General features: G+C 44.6%; 1 protein-coding gene across 2 annotated transcripts in view; it reads left to right on the top strand.

The window, feature by feature from the left end:
* GALNT2 (polypeptide N-acetylgalactosaminyltransferase 2) overlaps positions 1–19,563 on the top strand; it is a 218,272-nt gene that overhangs the window by 96,061 nt on the left and 102,648 nt on the right. The window contains exon 2 of one of the 2 annotated variants that reach the window (XM_005539806.4): positions 17,440–17,533. The exons of the other annotated variant lie outside the window; for it this stretch is intronic. Within the exon in view, the coding sequence (XP_005539863.1) occupies positions 17,440–17,533 (94 nt within the window). The remainder of the gene's footprint in view (positions 1–17,439; positions 17,534–19,563) is intronic. 2 annotated transcript variants of the gene reach the window in all.

The following is a 19,563-nucleotide window of genomic DNA, read 5'->3' as shown; positions in this document are numbered from 1 at the left end:
ATATGGCCACTTCCAGTCCACTGCAGTCCAGTACCCAGAATCCATTCTTTTCATGGTGTATTTTGGAATCTAGCAGCGGAATTTCAGTCTCTCTTAAGATACTCATGACTTCATTTGGATGGTGAGCATATGCTTAATTGGAGCACAAGCTTCAAAGTCCAGCCTGAATTGAGATTCTGACTTACTCTCTGACCATGGTGCCTTTGGCGGGTGACTCACATCCATTTCTTCATCTATGAAATGGATATGATGATACTTGCCTTCCTGAGATTGTTGTGAAGTTAAATTGAGACCATACATGAAGTCTCTGGGCTATGACTGATCTCATTACACCTTAATTCTTGTTTCTGTCACTTATTTTACTTCTGTCTCTGGGAAGTTCAAAGTTTAAAAATTCAGCTTGACCACAGCATCTTTACTTGGTCATTTCCTCAATCACCATGATCCATTTCTTTTGTATTTCTATTTACGTCTTTTGTTTTAAGCCACCCAATTGTTTTTGGAAGAATATGGGGTATCATTAAAGTAAGACTGACTAGCAAAATTCTGTAAAAATTAAAAAAAAAAATCTTGGCACTTCCAGTTCATTGGTTTTGCTGGTAAGATTTAGGATTATAGTGCTGTTGAACAAGCTTGTGTAGACATGAATGAGTTTCCACATTCCTATAGATTTCACTCAGGTGATCTTTGCAGATTTTCACAAGCACTGAAGACTAACCAGCCTTCCTGTGAGTCTCCCAGCACTTAATTCATCTGGCCCAACACATCCCGGGTTCTTCAGGGTGTTACGATGAAGCTCCTGGATCTGATCACCTACCACATTCCACACATTTTCCATACACTCTTTCTCATCCTCTGAGAATTTAGCATTCTGAGTGATGCTACTGAGATGGATGAATAATTTATAAAGTTTTAGAATTCTAAATCTAGTTATTTCTAGTTTCTCTTGGGGCTCAGTAAACAGTATCCCAAAATGAAGTCCTCAGAAGCAAAAGTGTTTCATTTTCTCCTGCCCTCTAGCTGCCAGTCTCCTTCTCCCCGAGGCTGCCCATAGAAGCTAGAACCCCTTAAAACAGGTCCTAGGAACCAGAACTTGCCAGCCCAAAACTTTCCCCAAAGCCAGCCATCAACCCTGAAAATGTGACTCTAACTTTCCCTCTGCCTTACTACATAAATACTGTTTATAAAAACAGTGTGTGACTTACCTGTTTGACTGTAGGTCATAAGACCCCCCATTCCAGAGAGGGTCTCGCCCCCACCCAGAATGAAGGAATGCTGCTCAGAGAGACTGAGAAAAATCTAGATGGACAGGCCTTGCTGGGCTTCCCCACTCAGTCTGTTACCATTGGAACCTACCCTTTTTGTCCAGTCATATTTCTACAAGGCTGTGTTGAACTTAAGCATAAAAATGGACAATTTCCCCTGTATCTTTAGGTCTTCATTCTGATGGCTCCTATGTATACACATTAAATCAGTGTATATGCCTTTTCTCTAATTAATCTGACTTTTTCAAGTTGAGTTTTCAGTGAACCTTCAGAGGGTGATGGGGAAAGTTCTCCTTGACCCCTGCATTTCTAAGTCAGTGGACACGTGAATCTTTGGCTTACAGAAAGATAAGAATTAGGTAAACACGTTCTTTGAAACTCCGCATTAAAACAACAACAAACTTTTGTGAAAAGGAATTGTTAAATTCTCCAACCTTAATGTGCAGTGAGGTGAGATCCAGGCCCCACTTGGAACCAGTTCCATGGAGCAGGCACATCTAATGGGCCACTGGCCACTCCTGAATTCCATGGACTCCCTGGGGCTGAGGTGCAGTGGAAAGATGAGCCGTCAGTGTTCGCAGCACTGTTGCTCATCAGAGAGCGTGGGATGAGGTCACTCCAGCGATCTCTCAGGCTTTAGCGTTCCCAGCTGTACGAGGGAGTGCAGTGTAACTTCTCAGGCAGTCGTGTGGCTCTGGGCTCAGTTTTTGTTGAGAGCCTTCTGTGTGTCAGACACTGCTGGCATCATCATATATGTTCTTTTATTTAATTCCTCCACATGACAGTGGACAGAAAACATGGTTCCTATTGCTACGAGCTCCAGAGCAGGAATTTGAATTTGCCTTCGAAGCCTGAGCTGCTCACAGCAGCTCACTCTCTTTTCACCATTCCCATCAGGATCAAATGAGATGAAGTGTGTGGAGAGGAGATGCAACTTTTAAAAGGAGATTTCGGTAAAATTATTGTTTTCCAAAGTTGGACCAGGGAAGCTAAGAGGAAAGAGGGACATTCCCCACTGACTGTCTGGGCCGCTGCAGGCCAGGCCTGTGCCAGTCACTTGGTATCAATGAGCTTATTGGATTTAGCCTTCCCAACCATGTGGACACGGGGTCTGTCTGTCCCAGAACTGCCCGGGGGTGGTGGATGGAGCCTGGACTCTGGACCAGTCACACCCTGATGTGACACTGGATACACTGCTAATTAGCTGTGTGCCCTTGACCTTGTTTTTTGTTTTTCTGTTTTTTTTTTTTTTTGGGGGGGAGGGGGGGGTCTCAGTTTTGTCATCTTTTTTTTTTTTTTTTTTTTTTTTTTTTTTTTTTTGAGACGGAGTCTCGCTCTGTCGCCCAGGCTGGAGTGCAGTGGCTGGATCTCAGCTCACTGCAAGCTCCGCCTCCCGGGTTTTACGCCATTCTCCCGCCTCAGCCTCCCGAGTAGCTGGAACTACAGGCGCCTGCCACCTCGCCCAGATAGTTTTTTGTATTTTTTTTAGTAGAGACGGGGTTTCACTGTGTTAGCCAGGATGGTCTTGATCTCCTGACCTCGTGATCCGCCCGTCTCGGCCTCCCAAAGTGCTGGGATTACAGGCGTTGTCATCTTTTTTTAATAAAAGGGGTATTAATACCGTACCTTAGAGATATTGTGAAGAACACATACGTAACTGCAGTTGCACACATGTAGCTACTCTACAATGCCTGGCACGTGGAAAATCCCTGGTAAATGCCAGTTCTGTGAAGGTGGCATCACTGTCGCTGTTACTCCCATGTTCTGGGTTGGGGGCAGAAGGGCTGTGGGGCCCGTGGGGAATTACCCAGTAGAGGCCGGTGCTTTGCTTTTTCTCCTTGTGTGTGTGATTGCCCATAAATGCACTGTCAGAACCCAGGTTCCCTGTACACATTTACTGCTAACAGGGGTCATAAGCACACAAGATCACTTTGGTGATTGACCCGTGTCTTGGAGAAAGCAAAGATTCAGTAGGGAAAGTGATGTACATATAGGAGACAAGCCTCTCAGTGGGCGTGGTGGACTGCATCCGATCATGCGATCTCTTTCCTGCCCAGGACAGCACAGTGCTCTCTGGGACCTTTTTCCTTTTTTTTCTTTTCTTTTTTTCTTAGACGGAGTCACTCTGTCCCACAGGCTGGAGTGCAGTAGTGCGATCTCGGCTCACTGCAACCTCTGCCTCCCAGGTTCAAGCGATTCTCCTTCCTCAGCCTCCTGAGTAGCTGGGACTACAGGTGCCCGCCACCACACCTGGCTAATTTTTTGTATTTTTAGTAGAGACAGTGTTTCACCATGTTAGCCAGGATGGTCTCAATCTCCTGACCTTGTGATCCTCCTGCCTTGGCCTGCCAAAGTGCTGGGATTACAGGCGTGAGCCAGCACGCCCGGCCTCTAGGCCCTTTTTCTAATTCCAAGGGAGAAGGGAGGCCACCTCAGATTCTCCAGTAGTGCCTGGACCCCAAACCTAAAAGCAGAGGCCAGCTCACACCTGTTTCTAGAAACAGCTTTTGTGTCTCCTGCCCCGTAGGTTCCTGTAGTGGCTTTGGGCAGCATTTGGAACCTCTGGCCAAATAAGATCCCTTAATGATGTGAAATACTGCATAAGGTCGAAGTTGCAACTTTAACATGTCTGTGCTAAATTTTTAAAACTATTCAACGATTCATGAAGATAATTTAAAAACATGAAAGTTTGAGAAGGAGAGCCAACACTCATCATTCTCCGCTCTTAACACAATCATTTTTATTCCTGTGCATTTCATTCCAGGCTAATCCATATGGATACAGATTTTTATATAGTTGTTTCATTGTGTACGTAAAATTTTGTCTCCTGCTTTTTCATTTAACATAAGCATTTTGCATGTGGCTCTGTGATCTTTATAATTTTAATGGGTGCATAATATTCTTTGAAGAGGCTGTTAACAGAAATTAACCTTGTGTTGGTGAATGTTCCAAGTTTCTTCTGTTTTTTTCTCTTATAAATAATGCTGCAGTATTTGTGCATAAGATTTATTCCTTATTTTAGGTTAGTTCACTGGGATAAATTCACAGAAGTGAGATTTATTGGCTTAAAGATTTTCAGTCGCTTTCTAGTTCTTGATGTTGGGTGCCAAGCCAAGTTGCTTTCCGATAAGATTTAATTTACACTGTGTCCTTTTGCTTTTAAAATGAGATAGTGATATATCTGCAGCCTGTGTTGTGATGCCAAATATTGAGATGGTATGGAAACTGTCCCAGCTGTTGAAGGCAGAGAATGGGCATACAAATGAGTGGCGCCAGAGGTAGGGGATCTCACAGCTTATCCCTGGGTGGCACTGGTCAACCTGTCCCAGGGCAGCACTCGAGAGGGAGGGAGGCCCTTGGGGTGGCCAGAGCCCCTGGAAAGGGCTGGTAGATGCCTCACAGGGCTGGAGGTTTCTGTATGGAGTCCTGTTGTAGGTCACTTATATTAGGCATGATGTGAACATGCTCCGCTCAGCTACTGTGATCTGACTGAAATAACCTTCTAAGAAAAGAGCTTGCAACTGTGGAAAACCACTGTTTTGGATCAGGTTGACATGGAGTCTGGGCTTCAATGGGACTGTATGAGCCACCTTAACCCCTGTGTTTACATGTCTTTAAAGTGGGCTAATAAGGCATGACAGTGTCCTCTGCACAAATCCTTTGTGAAAGAAGAATTTGTAATTAATAAAAAAAATACCTTTTGAAAAAAAAATTGGGACAGTCCTTATAGGGTTTTGGGGTAATAGTCACACAGCTAATAGCTGCTGAACCCTGAGCAAAGAAAATGTTAATGAGAAAATGTACATTTTAAATGAATAAAAAGAAACATACAGTCCCTATGTATTGCTCGTTTGTTAGAAACTTTCAGACACTCCTCCCCGCAGCGTCACTCGTGAGTTTCTTTTTCTTGGGTGCAGATAGCACTCATTTTGCACGGTATGCCTCACATGGTGTTTCTCGTCTCTAGCTACTTTCACCATCTTTCCAAACATCCCACGTGGGTCACATCCTTTCACTAACTTTGAAAGACTGTATCAGGCCTTTTTCAAACGTCTGCTGTATCAGTCCTCAGGCTGCACAGCCTCGGCCTTGCCGTGGAGAGATGGTGGCAGGACAGTGGACTCCAGGGATTCAGTGAGCACGCAGACGTGTCTTCTCTCCCTGCTTGCTGTGACCAGCGGTGTGATGTGCTGGTCTCTGCCCTCCGCTGTCTCCCAGGGCAGCTTGGGAAAGCCTCTCCTCTCCCCGGACTTCCCTGCTTTCTTCCCTTTTCCCAAAATCCAGGTCTAATTCTAATGGTCCCCAGAGAGAAGTCAGCTGAAGTGTGAGGTTTCTCCCTTTGAAGAGAAGGGGTAATTGCTGTACAGAGAACCTCAGGCTGGGGGAGAATTGCTGTAGTGGGGGAGTTGTGAGGAGTAAAAGAGAACATACTAGTACTAGTCCTGGGGTGGGTGTTGAATAAGCATTAGTCCCTCTCACTCACACTTGGGTTGGCTGTGCTGCGGAATTTCCAACTCTGTAATGATTTGTGAGGAGATAAGTCAGGGGAGAAGCTTAATTACAAATTTTCCATTTCGTTTGTAACCCTCAGCTCTCTTGGGGCTCTTTGCATATCATTCTGAGACTCATTTTTTTTCTTGGAGATGCTCTTCAAAACAGAGTCAAAGTGTTTTATTTTTTTGGTGGTGGGGGGTGACAGAGGGTCTCTTACTCTGTTGCCCAGGCCGGAGTGCGATGATGTGATCCTGGCTAACTGCAGCCTCAAACTCCTGGGCTCAGGTGATTCTCCTGCCTCAGCCTCCCAAGTAGCCAGGACTACAGCTGTGCATCACCACACCTGGCTAATTTTTAACTTTTTTTTTGTAGAAGCAGGGTCTCACCATGTTACCCAGGCTGGTCTTGAGCTCCTGGGCTCAAGCTCCCCTCCCGCCTTGGCCTCCCAAAGTTCTAGGATTACAGTCGTGAGCCACCACTCCCAGCCCGGAGCCAGTTCTGACTCAGTGGTTACAGAGCTGGCCTAGGAAGGAACCAGTTGTATGGAAGTTAGACCCTCACCGGAAGGATTTAACCAGATGGTCATGGGAGATGGCGGCACCTACTGGTGACAAGGAGCATTGCACTTTAGTTCTGTGAGACCTGCTCATGGGCTGAGGTGAAGTGGGGAGGAAAGCAGCTTTGCAGGTGTATTGACATGGAGGTCAGGGAGCTGCCGAGCATGGAGGAGCATGGTGGTGATAGGAGGAAGGGGAGGTGGAGCAGCAGGGATGTGAAATGTGCAGGGCAGGGCTGCAGCCTGGTTGGCTGATGAAGCTGCCTCCTGCTGGCCTCCCCGCGGCTGCTCTGCTACTGCCCTTGGGTCCTGCTCATCACCAAGTGCTGCCTGAGGGCTTCACCTCTCTCCTCCCACCTTTTTTTCTTACCTATTAGCAATGATTATTATTTTTAAATTTTTAAAATGCAATTGATTTTTACATAAGTCACAGGAGAAAGAATTTTCTAAAATACCCCCCCTTTTTTTTAAATAAAGAGACATTTTCTAGTCCAGTTTGCAGAAATTCATCATTTTTCTAAAGTAAGAGAACCTGCTTCAGCTGTGGTTGAGAAACCCAGAACAAGAAGTGAGCTGCAGCTGAGAGGGCTTTGTGTGCCACCCCCTGACTGGGGAGGCGGTGGACTCAGAGCAAGTGTTAGAGAATGGAGCCATAAAAGACTCCTTAAAGTGTCAGGCGCTCAGCTAACTTAGGGCTAGAATTATATATCATCTCTTAAAGGACCTGCCGTTCTTGCCTTCAGGAATGGGAAGTTATCACCAGGAGCTAAGAGCTGACCTGCTTCATAAACTCTTATTTAGACCTAGGAATGAGGAAAAGCTGCAAGCGAATGGCATCTCTTGTGCTCACTTTCTCTGGGCTACCTTCTGCTTAGGTCCTCTCTGCCGAGCACAAACATTTAGGATGGTCTGGCAGCTCTTGAAGAGAGGAAGGTGGTGTGGAATAGATTCCTCTGAGGCCTTGCCCCTCATGTCCCCGGAGCTGAGCTGATTATTCTCATTGGGAGATTGGCTTTCGAGTGAGCATTTATAAAGAGATTTATACCTGAGTTTTCTTGAATGAAGAGGGAGGGGAGAGGGCTTCAAGTTGCCATTAAAAATGAACAGGCACCCTAGAAATACATGGTTGACAGATGTTGGTCCAGGAGTTTTCAGTGTAATTGCTTTCCCGTTAGGTAAATAGGATTATGCACACATTTTTGTAATTTTTTACAATTTTATTTTTTTCTAGAACAGTTTTAGACTTACAGAAACATTGGGAACATTGCGCAGAGAGTTCCTATATATCCCATACCCAGTTTCCCTGTTATTAAAATCTTACATTAGTATGATTCATTTATTGTAAAGAACCAGTATTGATATTTATTAACTAAAGTTCTCACTTTATTCAGATTTTTTGCAACATCCCTAGTGTTCTTTTTCTGTTTTAATATGTTATTCAGAATACCACATTCCAGTTAGTGATCATGTCTTCTTACTGTGACACTCTTTTAGACTTTGCTCTTTTTTTTTATGACCTTGACAGTTTTGAGGAGACTTGGTCAGGGATTTTTTAGAATATTCCTTGTCTGGGGTTTGTTTGATGTTTTTTCTCATGATTAGATGAGTGTTATGGGTTTGGGAGAGGAAGACCACAGAAGTAAAATATGCATAAATTCTTAAACAAGTTGGTGAATGAGTTAATTATGGAGAAGAAAGGAAGTTTAGTAGCACTGAATAGTAACTGGAAGAGGAGTAAAGGCTGGATTCTCAGATTGGAAGAAGGCAAGTTTAATGTTCTTAATGATGGGACTTAATGTCTAACTTGTGTCATGCCTTATAGTTCAAAGGGGATGGGATAGAATTGTTCTTATATTTCCATGTTATATCTTGGGAAACTGAGGCTCAGAGAAGCAGCCTGAGTTGCCTAAGGTCATAGAAATAGACCAGGATTTACTGGATGTGCCGATGCATTTGCAAACCATTCCTAGTTGCATTTTCTATGCCCAGAGGTTCTAGACTCAACTGGCTGGGTCACTGATGGCCATTTCATCTGTGCATAGCTGTAGGGATTTAAATAGGAAGATTTTTGTTAAATGAAGGCAGTTGACTGACTGTACATGGAATGAATGTGCAGGATGATTCACCAGGCCTTCTGCCTGTTAGAGAAGTTAAATGGTTGAGGATGAATAATTACGCGATTGTAGTTCATGACTTCAGCACAAGTCATTAACAGTTCTCAAATGTTGAGCAGCCCCACGTTATTCCCCACCAGCCTATTTTTCTCTGAGGTTCCACAGTAAAATAAGTGAAGTGGTGACCTTTATCGTAACATATTTTTTCTTTGTGAGCAAGTGGAATACGTATAAAGCAGTTTGTGACTTTGAATCCAACATAGAAATTTGCCCTCCTCTCATTTTTGCAACATTGAGTTTCATAAACCAAATTGGAGTAGTGAAAGTGAAACTGGAAATGCATGGATGAACCCAGTGGTTCTGAACACTGAGAACTGCCTGGGAGTTTCTAGAAAAACCCCCAAGGCTGGGTCCCATTCCCTAAAGTTGTAATTATATTGGCCGGGGCAGGAACAGGCCTTGGGAAATCCAAAACTTGGCCTTTCTGTCTTGTTCCTCACTGTACACTACCCAGGTCTTCATTCTTAAACCTTTCATATCTTTTGATTCTTGCCCAAGTAAAGGTTTTGGGAGCTGTTGGGCTGGAGCTTTCAAAGCTTCCAGTAGGCTGATCTTACTCCTCTACCTGTATTTTACCTGTTCTTACTAGGTGATGGAACTAGGAGGGCCCATGGCCACTTCTGCTACATGTGGGAAAAATGTGCTTCAAAAATATTTGAGAGACTGAATGAAGCCTGTCTCTGGTCTCTAAAGTATATTATGTTCCCGTTCTATTCTAATGATGAGTAGGAGGAAAGATACCACTCTTTCTTGTAAACCAAACGGTTGTTGCTTTCAATGGGAATTTTTATTAAGAAGCAAAAACTCATCTCTTTTATACATGCATGGATACCAGTGCTTTACACAGTACAGGCTTCTGGTTTTAAGAGAACTTTTGCCATGGTTCAGAGTGATCTTCTAGCCTAGTATATTAGTTTGTTTTGCATTGCTCTAAAGGAATACCTGAGACTGGGTAATTTAGAAAGAAAAGAGGTTTATTTGGCTCACGGTTCTGTAGGCTGTACAAGAAACATGGCAACAGAATCTGCTTCTGGTGAGGACTTCAGGAAACTTTTAATCATGTTAGAAGGTGAAGAGGAGCAGGTGTGTCACATGGCAAGAGAGGGAGCAAGAGAGAGAGGGGAGGAGGTACCAGGTTCTTTTAAAGGATCAAATCTGTGTGAACTATATCCTTTACCGTGGGGAGAGCACAAAGCTGTGCATGAGGGATCCATCCCCTGGGACGCAAACACCCCCTCCAGACCTCACCTCCAACATTGGGGATCACATTTCAACATGAGATTTGGAGGAGACAAATATCCAAATGAAATCACCTAGTTAACGCTGGTGGTTTTATTCAGGACCGTTTCCCAGTGAGTTAAAATTAATTTTGTGAGTTTATAAATAGGTCACACACCCTATTTGGAAAGTTAAAGTTTTTTTGCCTTCTTGTGAGAAGACCTGAAGATTATTGCTCTACACGGTCCTGGTGGAACACCAACCTTGAAGAATTAGAAATAATAAATAGTCCTTCTGCTTTTCCCATGGGTCACTTTATAGGGAAAATGCTTGATTAGGGGAGGTCTTGGTCTTTAGCAGGAAACTTAAGTCTACTCTAAAAATTTGCTTTCGAGTAAACAGTGTTTTAGTTAGTTCGTAATGTCTTAGCTTGGCAGCTTAGCTTTGTCTTCCCTTTTAAGAAATGGACTGTGAAATATAAATTATTACCTCATTTAAAAATATCCGGCAACCTATTTTTTTTTCCCCCAAAACTTGAGGGTTGCTGTATGGATTGGCTGTAGGGGTAATTACTGAAAAGTCATCAAATAACAATGAAAACTAGACAATTGATGAGAAGGGAATCAAGTAGTCATTCAGATGGTATTTTTGGTAATTTAATCTGCCTCTGACCATATGGTCTAGTCAGCTGAAATAATTTAACAGTGACAACATATTTCAGTAAGCAGAGATTAAAAAGAGCCCATTTATTTTCTGTTTTCTCCCACAGTAATATTTTTATATCTCTGTTAACAAATATGATGCTCGCCATTTAAATTATATGGAAGCAGCTTTGGATGATTTAGCAATACACATAACATTTATTCTTTGTTATTATCTAGTTTTATGTGTGTAAGCATGTTTATTTTAGTGGTGTTTCATAATTCAGAAATGTTACCAAAGGTGGTAATTCTGTTTATATTGGACACGGGTAAGACGACAGCGTGAGATGAAGCAACACTTTTGCTGCACAGACTTGCTTTTGTGACTCAACTCTTGAGCTTCCATCACCTCACAGCCCCTGCCCCTCACCCCTGCCCCACAGAAATGACTGGCTAGGTACAGCAGGCTCTGCCACTAGCAAGCCTTATGGCATTCATAAATGTAGTGGTTTTAGAATATTCTAAATATTAACCAACTTTTTATTATCCTCCTCTCTAAACTGGAGGCTAGTCTCAGCTCCACCAAACCCGATGTCACGTGAGCTGGACATGGTGACTTATTTCTAATGAACAGACTATGACAGAGAGACAGTGAGACAGTAAGTGATTTCTAAGACTAGGCCACAAAAGGCATCAGGGAGTTTCCCTTGCTCTTGTATGTACCCTCTTCCTCATATTCATTGGGGAAGCCAGCCACCTCTTGGGAGGACTCTTAAGCAGCCCTATTGGATGGACCCCAGTGAGAAACTGGGGCCTCCTGGCAATAGCCGTGTGAGTTACCCATCTTGGAAGCAGACCCTAGCCCTAGGCAAACCTTCAGACAACAGCAGCCCTGGCCGAAATCTTTGCAGCCTCATTGGAAATCGTGGGCCAGAACCATTCGGATTCCTGACCCTCAGACGCTGTGTGAGGTAATAAACATTTATTGTTTTAAGCTACTGAGTTTTGAGGTCATGTGTTTTGCAGCAGCTGATAAGTCATGTAGCCCTTCTGGATCCTTTTTTTCCACTCCTCTGGGAAACCAGTGGTTGGACTGCACAGCGCCCTGCACACACAGATTTGATCAATAGTGCCTAAGGGGCCTGCTCCTCTTCCAGCCACTGTACCTCCTCACCCCCATGGCACCTTTCCTCCTCCACTCCCCTGACCACCTTGCCTTTGGCAACCGAGCCAAGAACACTTCTTATTTTTTTCTTATTTGGATCAGAGACAGATTATACTGGGAATATTCTGTTAACAGTTAAACCTATATTTACACTTAATTGTTTCCATAACTATTTAATAAACTCACCTATTGGGTTTAGTACTCCTGAAAATATTGTCATAGTATTTAGATGTCATTGCTATTTTATCTACTTAGAAATAGGATGAATTTGAGCTGCTGTGCTCTTTGATTATGGCAGGTAAGTAGACGTCGCTCAGCTGTGGATTCCCATCTGATTGCACCCATGGCCTAGTTTAATTCCATTTGTGCCTCTGTTGTGTGCATTTGTAAGAACACCATGGCCAGATACCTATTTTGAAGTTTTGGGATACATAATTTTGAACCAGATTAAAATGTCTGATGACAATAATCACTACCAGTGGGGTAAGTTAGTAAGTAGGAGAGTTCTCATTAACTGGCCCAGATGCCATTTACAAAGGGAGAGAAGACCACAGCGCCATACTTTAGGGCATCTAGGTCTTTCCAGAGGCTGCGTGTGGATGCATCCAACACTCTAGACCAAGGGGTGATGCCAGGCAGGGCAGCAGTGTTCTCCTGCCCCGCGTTTCTCATTTGGTTGGCAGGGCATCCTAGACCCCCGGTTAAACTTCCCTGATGGAATGCAGTATTTGGTCAGAGCTGCCGAGCCCTGCCTTGTCCACACTTTCCCGAAGCACCATCTGTCTGTGGGGTAATCATTCTGCATTCACTGTCAACATCCCTCCTTTGAGGGTGGTGGAAACAAAGCAGAGATGGGTCTGCATCCTGGGAAATCAAAGCGGGCTTCCAAGATCACAGGCTTTGAATTCTCTGTAACTTTTGACCCAGCATAAACCACATCATTACTTCTCTAATCTCAGCAGTTTATACTTGTCACTAAAAAGGGGACCTGTCTGTCACGGCATCATTTTCCCTTTAAAAGGGAGAAAACACACAGATCTGTTGGTAGCACAGCCAGGATACCAGTGGCTACTGGGCGCAAGAGCCTTCTTCATACATTTGCATTCAGTACATTTCCATTTTTGAGCAGCGCTGACACTAGTGTAAGTCAGTCTTATAATGTATGTAAATGTATGGGAGGGGGATTGTAACGAAAAGCTTCCACTGCAGAGTAGGCGAAGCCGGGACAATCAATCTGAGTAAGTAGGGCGAGGTGTTTTTTTTCAGCTGCATTTATTATTGAGCAACTACCATAAGGCCACCAGCGCACTTGGTACCATAAGGATACAGAAGGAATATGACGGCTTTCCTACCCTCAAAGAACCTGTAATCTTTTTGAATATCAAACATGGGCGAAGCAGGTAGCAAATGTAAAAGAACCTCAAGTGCTAACTGAATGTATCGCCTACACAAGAACGCTGGGCAGGCAGGGACCCGCTGGGCAGGCAGGGACCCGCCGGGCAGGAGGCATTGAGCCCAGCCTTCTAATCTTAGAGAAGTTAGACTTCGACGCCCACTGCCATTGGCAGAGGCATGGCTGGAACCCAAGGCTCTGGCTCTGAGGCCAGCGCTGCTCCCCACGTGCCATGTGGGGTCTCCTCCTTTCCCGCTTGTCCCTGCAGCGTTGGGCTCTCCTCTCCCCTGCACTGACACCCCACCCTCCCTGGGTGGTCTCTCTCCTGCTCACCAGTAGCTTTAATTACCCTGAGCCTTTTCACAACCCCAGATTTGTGCCTCCATCTGTTTGCAGATGCCTCCTCTTGGTATCTCTTTGTACCTTCATCCTTTCCAAACCAAACTCCTCTTTATTTCCTAGCATTTCTTCTTACCCTACCCGGCAACTTTCTTGTATTTCTTCTCGGTGGACATCACACCTGCGTAGGAAGTGCTGCAGTCAGAAACATGGGGCCATCTTTGATTCTTCTTCCCCCTCGCACTCCTCCTGCTGCACTGCCAGCCCCTCCTAGCTGCACCTGTCTCCGCTGTGTCCCTCTGGGACCGGGACTGGGTCCAGCATGCCATCTTCCCATGCTGCATTACTGAAATGGCCTCCTGGGCTCTCTCGTGTCCTCTAGTCTGCCCTCACCTTGTAGCCACAGTGATGCTTCTAGAATACAGGTCTCAGACTGTCCTTCCACTTGCGTGCCTTCCTGTTTTTGATCTTTCCCTTGTTCCATCTGTCTGGTACACCCACCACCACTAGTCCCCGTTGTTCCTTCTTGCCTCCCTTTGGTCTCCACCGAAGTACTGCTTCCGCGCACAGCCTTCCTGGGGGCCCTGCTCTGCGCAGGCCTGTGTCTCTGGGCCATCATTAACCGCGCTTGTCTGTGGATGTCTTTGCACAACACAGGCCAAGATGCCTGGCCCCCACTGTCTCTCTAGGAACTGACTTTCTTAATACCAGGCCAAGGCCCTCGGTAGGGGTGGGGAGAAGAGAGTGGGACAAGACAAGCAGACAAGCATTTACAGACCAGTGGTGGGTTGAGCTTGGGTGCTCTGTCAGCCAGCGAACCTAGTCAGCCATCTTTGCAGGAATTTATTACTAGTGACCAGACATATTCTGAGATGAATGGTTAGTACAATGTCTTAACTGAACTTTGGCTGTTTAGTTAGGGGAGAAATGAAGCTGTCTTATCTGGAGGCAGTACAGCTAAATGACTGAGACCATGAACTCCAGCCCTGAGTTCCCCAGGGTGTGGATCCAGCCTCATGTGAACACTAAACTTCAGTGCCTTGGCTTCCTCACCTGTAAAATTGGAATAGTAATAGCATTGCAGGAAGATGAGCGTATGTGCAGCGTCCAGAGTGGGGCTTGGCACCTCATAAATACTGTGTTAGGCAGCAGCCACCACGGTGGTTCCTGCTTTTCATTGTCCTCCCCTCCCCCTCCTTCCCCTCCTCCTCCTTCCCCTCCTTCTTTGCCTCATTCTCCCCTTCCCCCTCCCTCTCCCCTCCTCCCCCATCCTCCTCCTCCCCTTTCCCCTCCCCCTCCCCTCCTCCCCCTCCCCATCCTCCCCCTCCCCCTCCTCCTCCTTGGGGGCTCCTCCTCCCCTTCCCTGCTTTTACTCTAGGAGCAGGTAGTTAAGATGATAATCTGCAGTTTTTGACCTGGAAGTCCAGAACAAAACAGTCCTCTGTGAGTGACCTCCTAGAAATGTATTCTTGAGTTTTTATGACATTTTGAGAATCAAGTTCTTATAATTTAGTTTAAATTGAGCCCTAGCCTGTCATTCCCACTCTGACTTACATAAAGGGCCAGATTTAGCTTTTTACCAGCTGTGTAACCTGGACAAATTGCTTAGCCTATCTTATGTGTCCTCATTGTAAGACAGGAATTATAAAATGCAGGAATGAGAGAGGGTCTATGCGCAATGCTTGGCGCATAGTAGGTTTTCGTAAATGGCACGGCTTGTTCCATCTGCTTGCTACCTTGTCATGGCCTAATTATATGGGCATGAACTCACCCTGCACTAGTTTTATAGTAGGCGTCGTTGACTGGAAGGAAGAAGGGAGATTGAGGAATGCTCACCCTGCACTAGTTTCATAGTAGGCGTCACTGATTGGAAGGAAGAAGGGAGGGTGAGGAGCATTACTTATGGGCAAATCAGCCTTATTTGTGGGCACACACAAAAAAGTTTATTTTCTGGGAAAACACTGATGGTTGACCTGCAAATGTCCGATAATGACTACAGATAATGACTTTATTTTTATTTATTTATTTATTTTTTTTTGAGACGGAGTCTCGCTCTGCCGCCCAGGCTGGAGTGCAGTGGCCAGATCTCGGCTCACTGCAAGCTCCGCCTCCCGGGTTCATGCCATTCTCCTGCCTCAGCCTCCCGAGTAGCTGGGACTACAGGCGCCCGCCACCTCGCCCGGCTAGTTTTTTGTATTTTTTAGTAGAGACGGGGTTTCACTGTGTCAGCCAGGATGGTCTCGATCTCCTGACCTCGTGATCCGCCCGTCTCGGCCTCCCAAAGTGCTGGGATTACAGGCTTGAGCCACCGCGCCCGGCCAATGACTTTATTTTTACGTGTAGAAAATATGCTAGGGTCACCAGCCCCACTGGCAATGTTCACTTTTGATTTTATTCAGCTACAAGTTTAAATGGTTTGATCCATTAGCTGGTGTACGTAGGAGGCCAGATGCCTGTGGGGTGGGGGCTTGAGAGGTAGGAATTATCAGCCACAATGCTACAATCAAGCCTCAAAATAAAAACTAATGCTTAATTAAAAGTCTGCACAGTGTGACTGTAGTAACTTCATTTTGCCGATTTAGTATTCACACGTATCTCCTTACTTTGTAAAGCCAGTTGGTGGGTTAAATTCTCTCGCTGTTGCCTATCTGCCAGGGTTCCCACAAAATTACTGCCAGTAGTAAATTGAAAATTTCTTTATAGCCAAGTAATCTCAAAAGCTAAGTCATAACTACATCTTTTCCAAACTTTTTTGCAGTAAAAATTCTTTAAATGGGGATACAGCTGCATTTTAATACATTTGTTGCAGCGTGGGATAAGACTTGCAGAAGTACTTGGGGCACTCAAAGGCCAGGAAGGCGGTTCTGCTGGGTGGGTGGGGCTCAGACCCCCGGCTGCAGAATGGTTTCTCTCACCATCCCCCCAAGGCTACAGTTCTTCCTCTTCTGCCATTTCCATGGCAGCCCCGATGTGATAAACCCAGCTGTATCGCCTCATTAGAGAAGCAGCGGAAGGAAAAGCTGGCCGAGAGATGGGGGAGGCTTAGGCACAGTTTCTCTCTAATTACCGTACCTCTTGAGTAAAACTGCAGATTATTGGCAGAGCAAGTTGCATTTGGAAAAAATGTGTCATTTGGCCCAAGCCCTGAGGTTTACCCTTCTGCAGATCTCACTTTACATTTTAAGTAAAGAACCGAAACGTCTCCAGTGGTGAACTTGTGTGCAGCATGCAGTCCACACTGGTCTGGAGGAGTGCTGGTGGAATGAACCCTTGGAGATCTGGTCCCCCGCCCCGCAGGGAGGGATTACTGCTGCCCTTCAGCCTAATCGCATCTGCTCAGGAAAATGGCCAATTGACAATGCTTGGCTCACAGGAGTCTGGTGGGAAAATTACTAGCCTTGAGTTATTTCTGATTTGGGTTATATACAGAAACCTTTCTTATTTTAGTCACAGAAATCAGATTCCAAGTGGTGGGAAAATATATTTAGCTCTGTGGTCGTGCAGTTGTTATTTAGTCTGATTTAATGTTGATAAATTAGAGTAAATTGTTTGCCCAGATGAGTTGAATAAATTCTGCCAGAGCTTTTACCTTATTCTGGTTTCACATTAAGTCCTTAATATGTATCTCTGTTTCAGTGGCAGTCCTATTAGAGTAAGCCCTAGAAAAAGCTTGGTGGCCCTACCGCCTGCTCTTGTGTTAGTCAATGGAATTAAATCATTTCACACTCTCTGAGGAGAGCTCAAAGGAGCCCTTAGGGAGAATCTGGTCCTAAGATGTCTATAAACCACCTAACATGTCTGGAGAGCTACCTTCATTTTAATGGTTTTAATTTAACCACTCTAGAATTATTTCATTTAATCCACTTCCCCTATCTCGCTTCTCCACCCTCACAAATCCCCAAAGCCCTGGGAGTTTGTGGAGTATTTCCTTCCCACAGATATGCAATACAAATATGAAATGGAGAGAGAAATGCAAACCCTTGGGAAAGGTCATGCCCATACTTTTCTCCCCTTACATCTTGACTCCCTAACAATTTCTGGGGTGTGGGGTCTTTAAGATGGGCCCTCCCTCCTACTCATCAGTGCATCCCCAGGGCCAAGTGTTACTCTCCAAAGACTCAGTGTGTATTGAACTGATGAATGAAGGTGTGCTTGAAGAACCAGGCAACTCATTCAGTGTCTTTGTTCCCCCAGGAGGACTGGAATGAAATTGACCCCATTAAAAAGAAAGACCTTCATCACAGCAATGGAGAAGAGAAAGCACAAAGCATGGAGACCCTCCCTCCAGGTACTGCCAGGGGCCAGGAAGCCATCTGGCTTTGAGCACGTTGTTGGGAGTGGACTGAGCGTGGCTCTTGGAGCAGATGGTCTGTGGGGAGAGGCTGGATTCCATAGGTCAGCAGGAGGCACCGCCCTAGAGCACTGCTTTGCCGACTTCCACTAGACCGATTAGTGGGTGGTCAAGTTAAAACTTTAATGGGAGGTGACCACAATGTGTTGAAAGAGAAAATAAAAATAGAATGAAGTAGAAAGTATATTTTAGTATGTATTAGTTCATGAAATATTTTTAATAGACTTTATTTTTTAGGGCAGTTTTAGCTTCAGAACAAAACTGAAGGGAAGGTACGGAGAATTCCTGTATACCTCCTGCACCCCCATCCCCAACACACATACAACCTCCTCCATTGTCAGTATCCCCCAACAGAGTGGTACGTTTGTTACAATCCATGAACCTGCATTGACACATTATCATCACCCAAAGTCTGTGGTTGACATGAGGGTTCACTCTCGGTGCTACACATTCTGTGGGTTTGGACAAATGCACAATGGCATTTACCCACCATTGTAGTATCATACAGAGTCATTTCACTGCCTTAAGAGTCCTCCATGGTCTACCTGTTCATCCTTTCCTTCCCGCCCCAGCCCCTGGCAACCAGCGATCCCTTTGTTGCCTCTGAAGTTTTGCTTTTCTAGAATGTCATGCAGTTGGAATCATAGGGTATGTCAGCTTTTCAGATTGACTTCTTTCACTGAGTAATATATATTTAAGTAATATATATGTATTTTAATATATTAATATAATATATTAATATTTAATATACATTTAAGGTTCCTCCATGTCTTTTCATGGCTGGATAGCTCATTTCTTAATGAATTAATAATATTCCATTGTCTGGGTGTGTTAGTTTGTTTATTCACCTAGTGAAGGACATCTTGGTTCCTTCCAGGTTTTGGCAATTATGATTAAAGCTACTATAAGTATCTATGTACCCGTTTTCAAGTAGACATAAGTTTTCAGCTCATTTGGGTGAATACCAAAGGGTATGATTGCTGGATCGTATGGTAAGAGTATGCTGAGTTTTGTAAGAAACCGCTGAGTTGTTTTCCACAGTGGCTGTTGCATTTTCCATTCCCACCACAGTGGGTGAGGGTTCCTGTCGCTCTGCATCCTCACCAGCATTGGGTGGTGCCAGTATTCTGGACTTAGGCCACTCTAATAAGTGTGGAGTAGTATTTCACTTTTGTTTTTATTTTCAATTCTCTAATGACATATGATGTTGAGCATCTTTTCATATGCTTATTTACCATCTGTATATTTTCTTTTCTGAGGTGTTCAGGCCTGTTGCACATTTTTAATCCAGTGGTTCATTTTATTATTATTGAGTTTTAAAAGTATATATTTAGGATAATCGTCCTTTATCAGATATGGATTTTGTCAATGTTTCTCCTAGTCTGTGGCCTATCTTCTCATAGTCTCAAGACACTATCTCACTCTGTCGCCCAGGCTGGAGTGCAGTGGTGCAATCTCAGCTCATTGCAACCTCTGCCTCCCAGGTCCAAGTGATTCTCCTGTTTCACTTGGGAGATTGGCTTTCATCACCAAGTGCTGCCTGAGGGCTTCACCTCTCTCCTCCCACCTTTTTTTCTTACCTATTAGCAATGATTATTATTTTTAAATTTTTAAAATGCAATTGATTTTTACATAAGTCACAGGAGAAAGAATTTTCTAAAATACTCCCCCTTTTTTTTTTAAATAAAGAGACATTTTCTAGTCCAGTTTGCAGAAATTCATCATTTTTCTAAAGTAAGAGAACCTGCTTCAGCTGTGGTTGAGAAACCCAGAACAAGAAGTGAGCTGCAGCTGAGAGGGCTTTGTGTGCCCTCTCATTCTCCATTCAGCCTCCCAGTAGCTGGGATTACAGGCATGCACCACCACGCCCAGCTAATTTGTGTGTTTTTAGTAGAGATGAGATTTTGCCATGTTGTCCAGGCTGGTCTCAAACTCCTGACCTCAGGTGATCTGCCCGCCTCGGCCTC

Source organism: Macaca fascicularis, chromosome 1, assembly GCF_037993035.2.
Source record: "Macaca fascicularis isolate 582-1 chromosome 1, T2T-MFA8v1.1".
Taxonomy (NCBI): Eukaryota; Metazoa; Chordata; class Mammalia; order Primates; family Cercopithecidae; genus Macaca; species Macaca fascicularis.
This window is presented reverse-complemented; position numbering and strand designations above follow the sequence as displayed.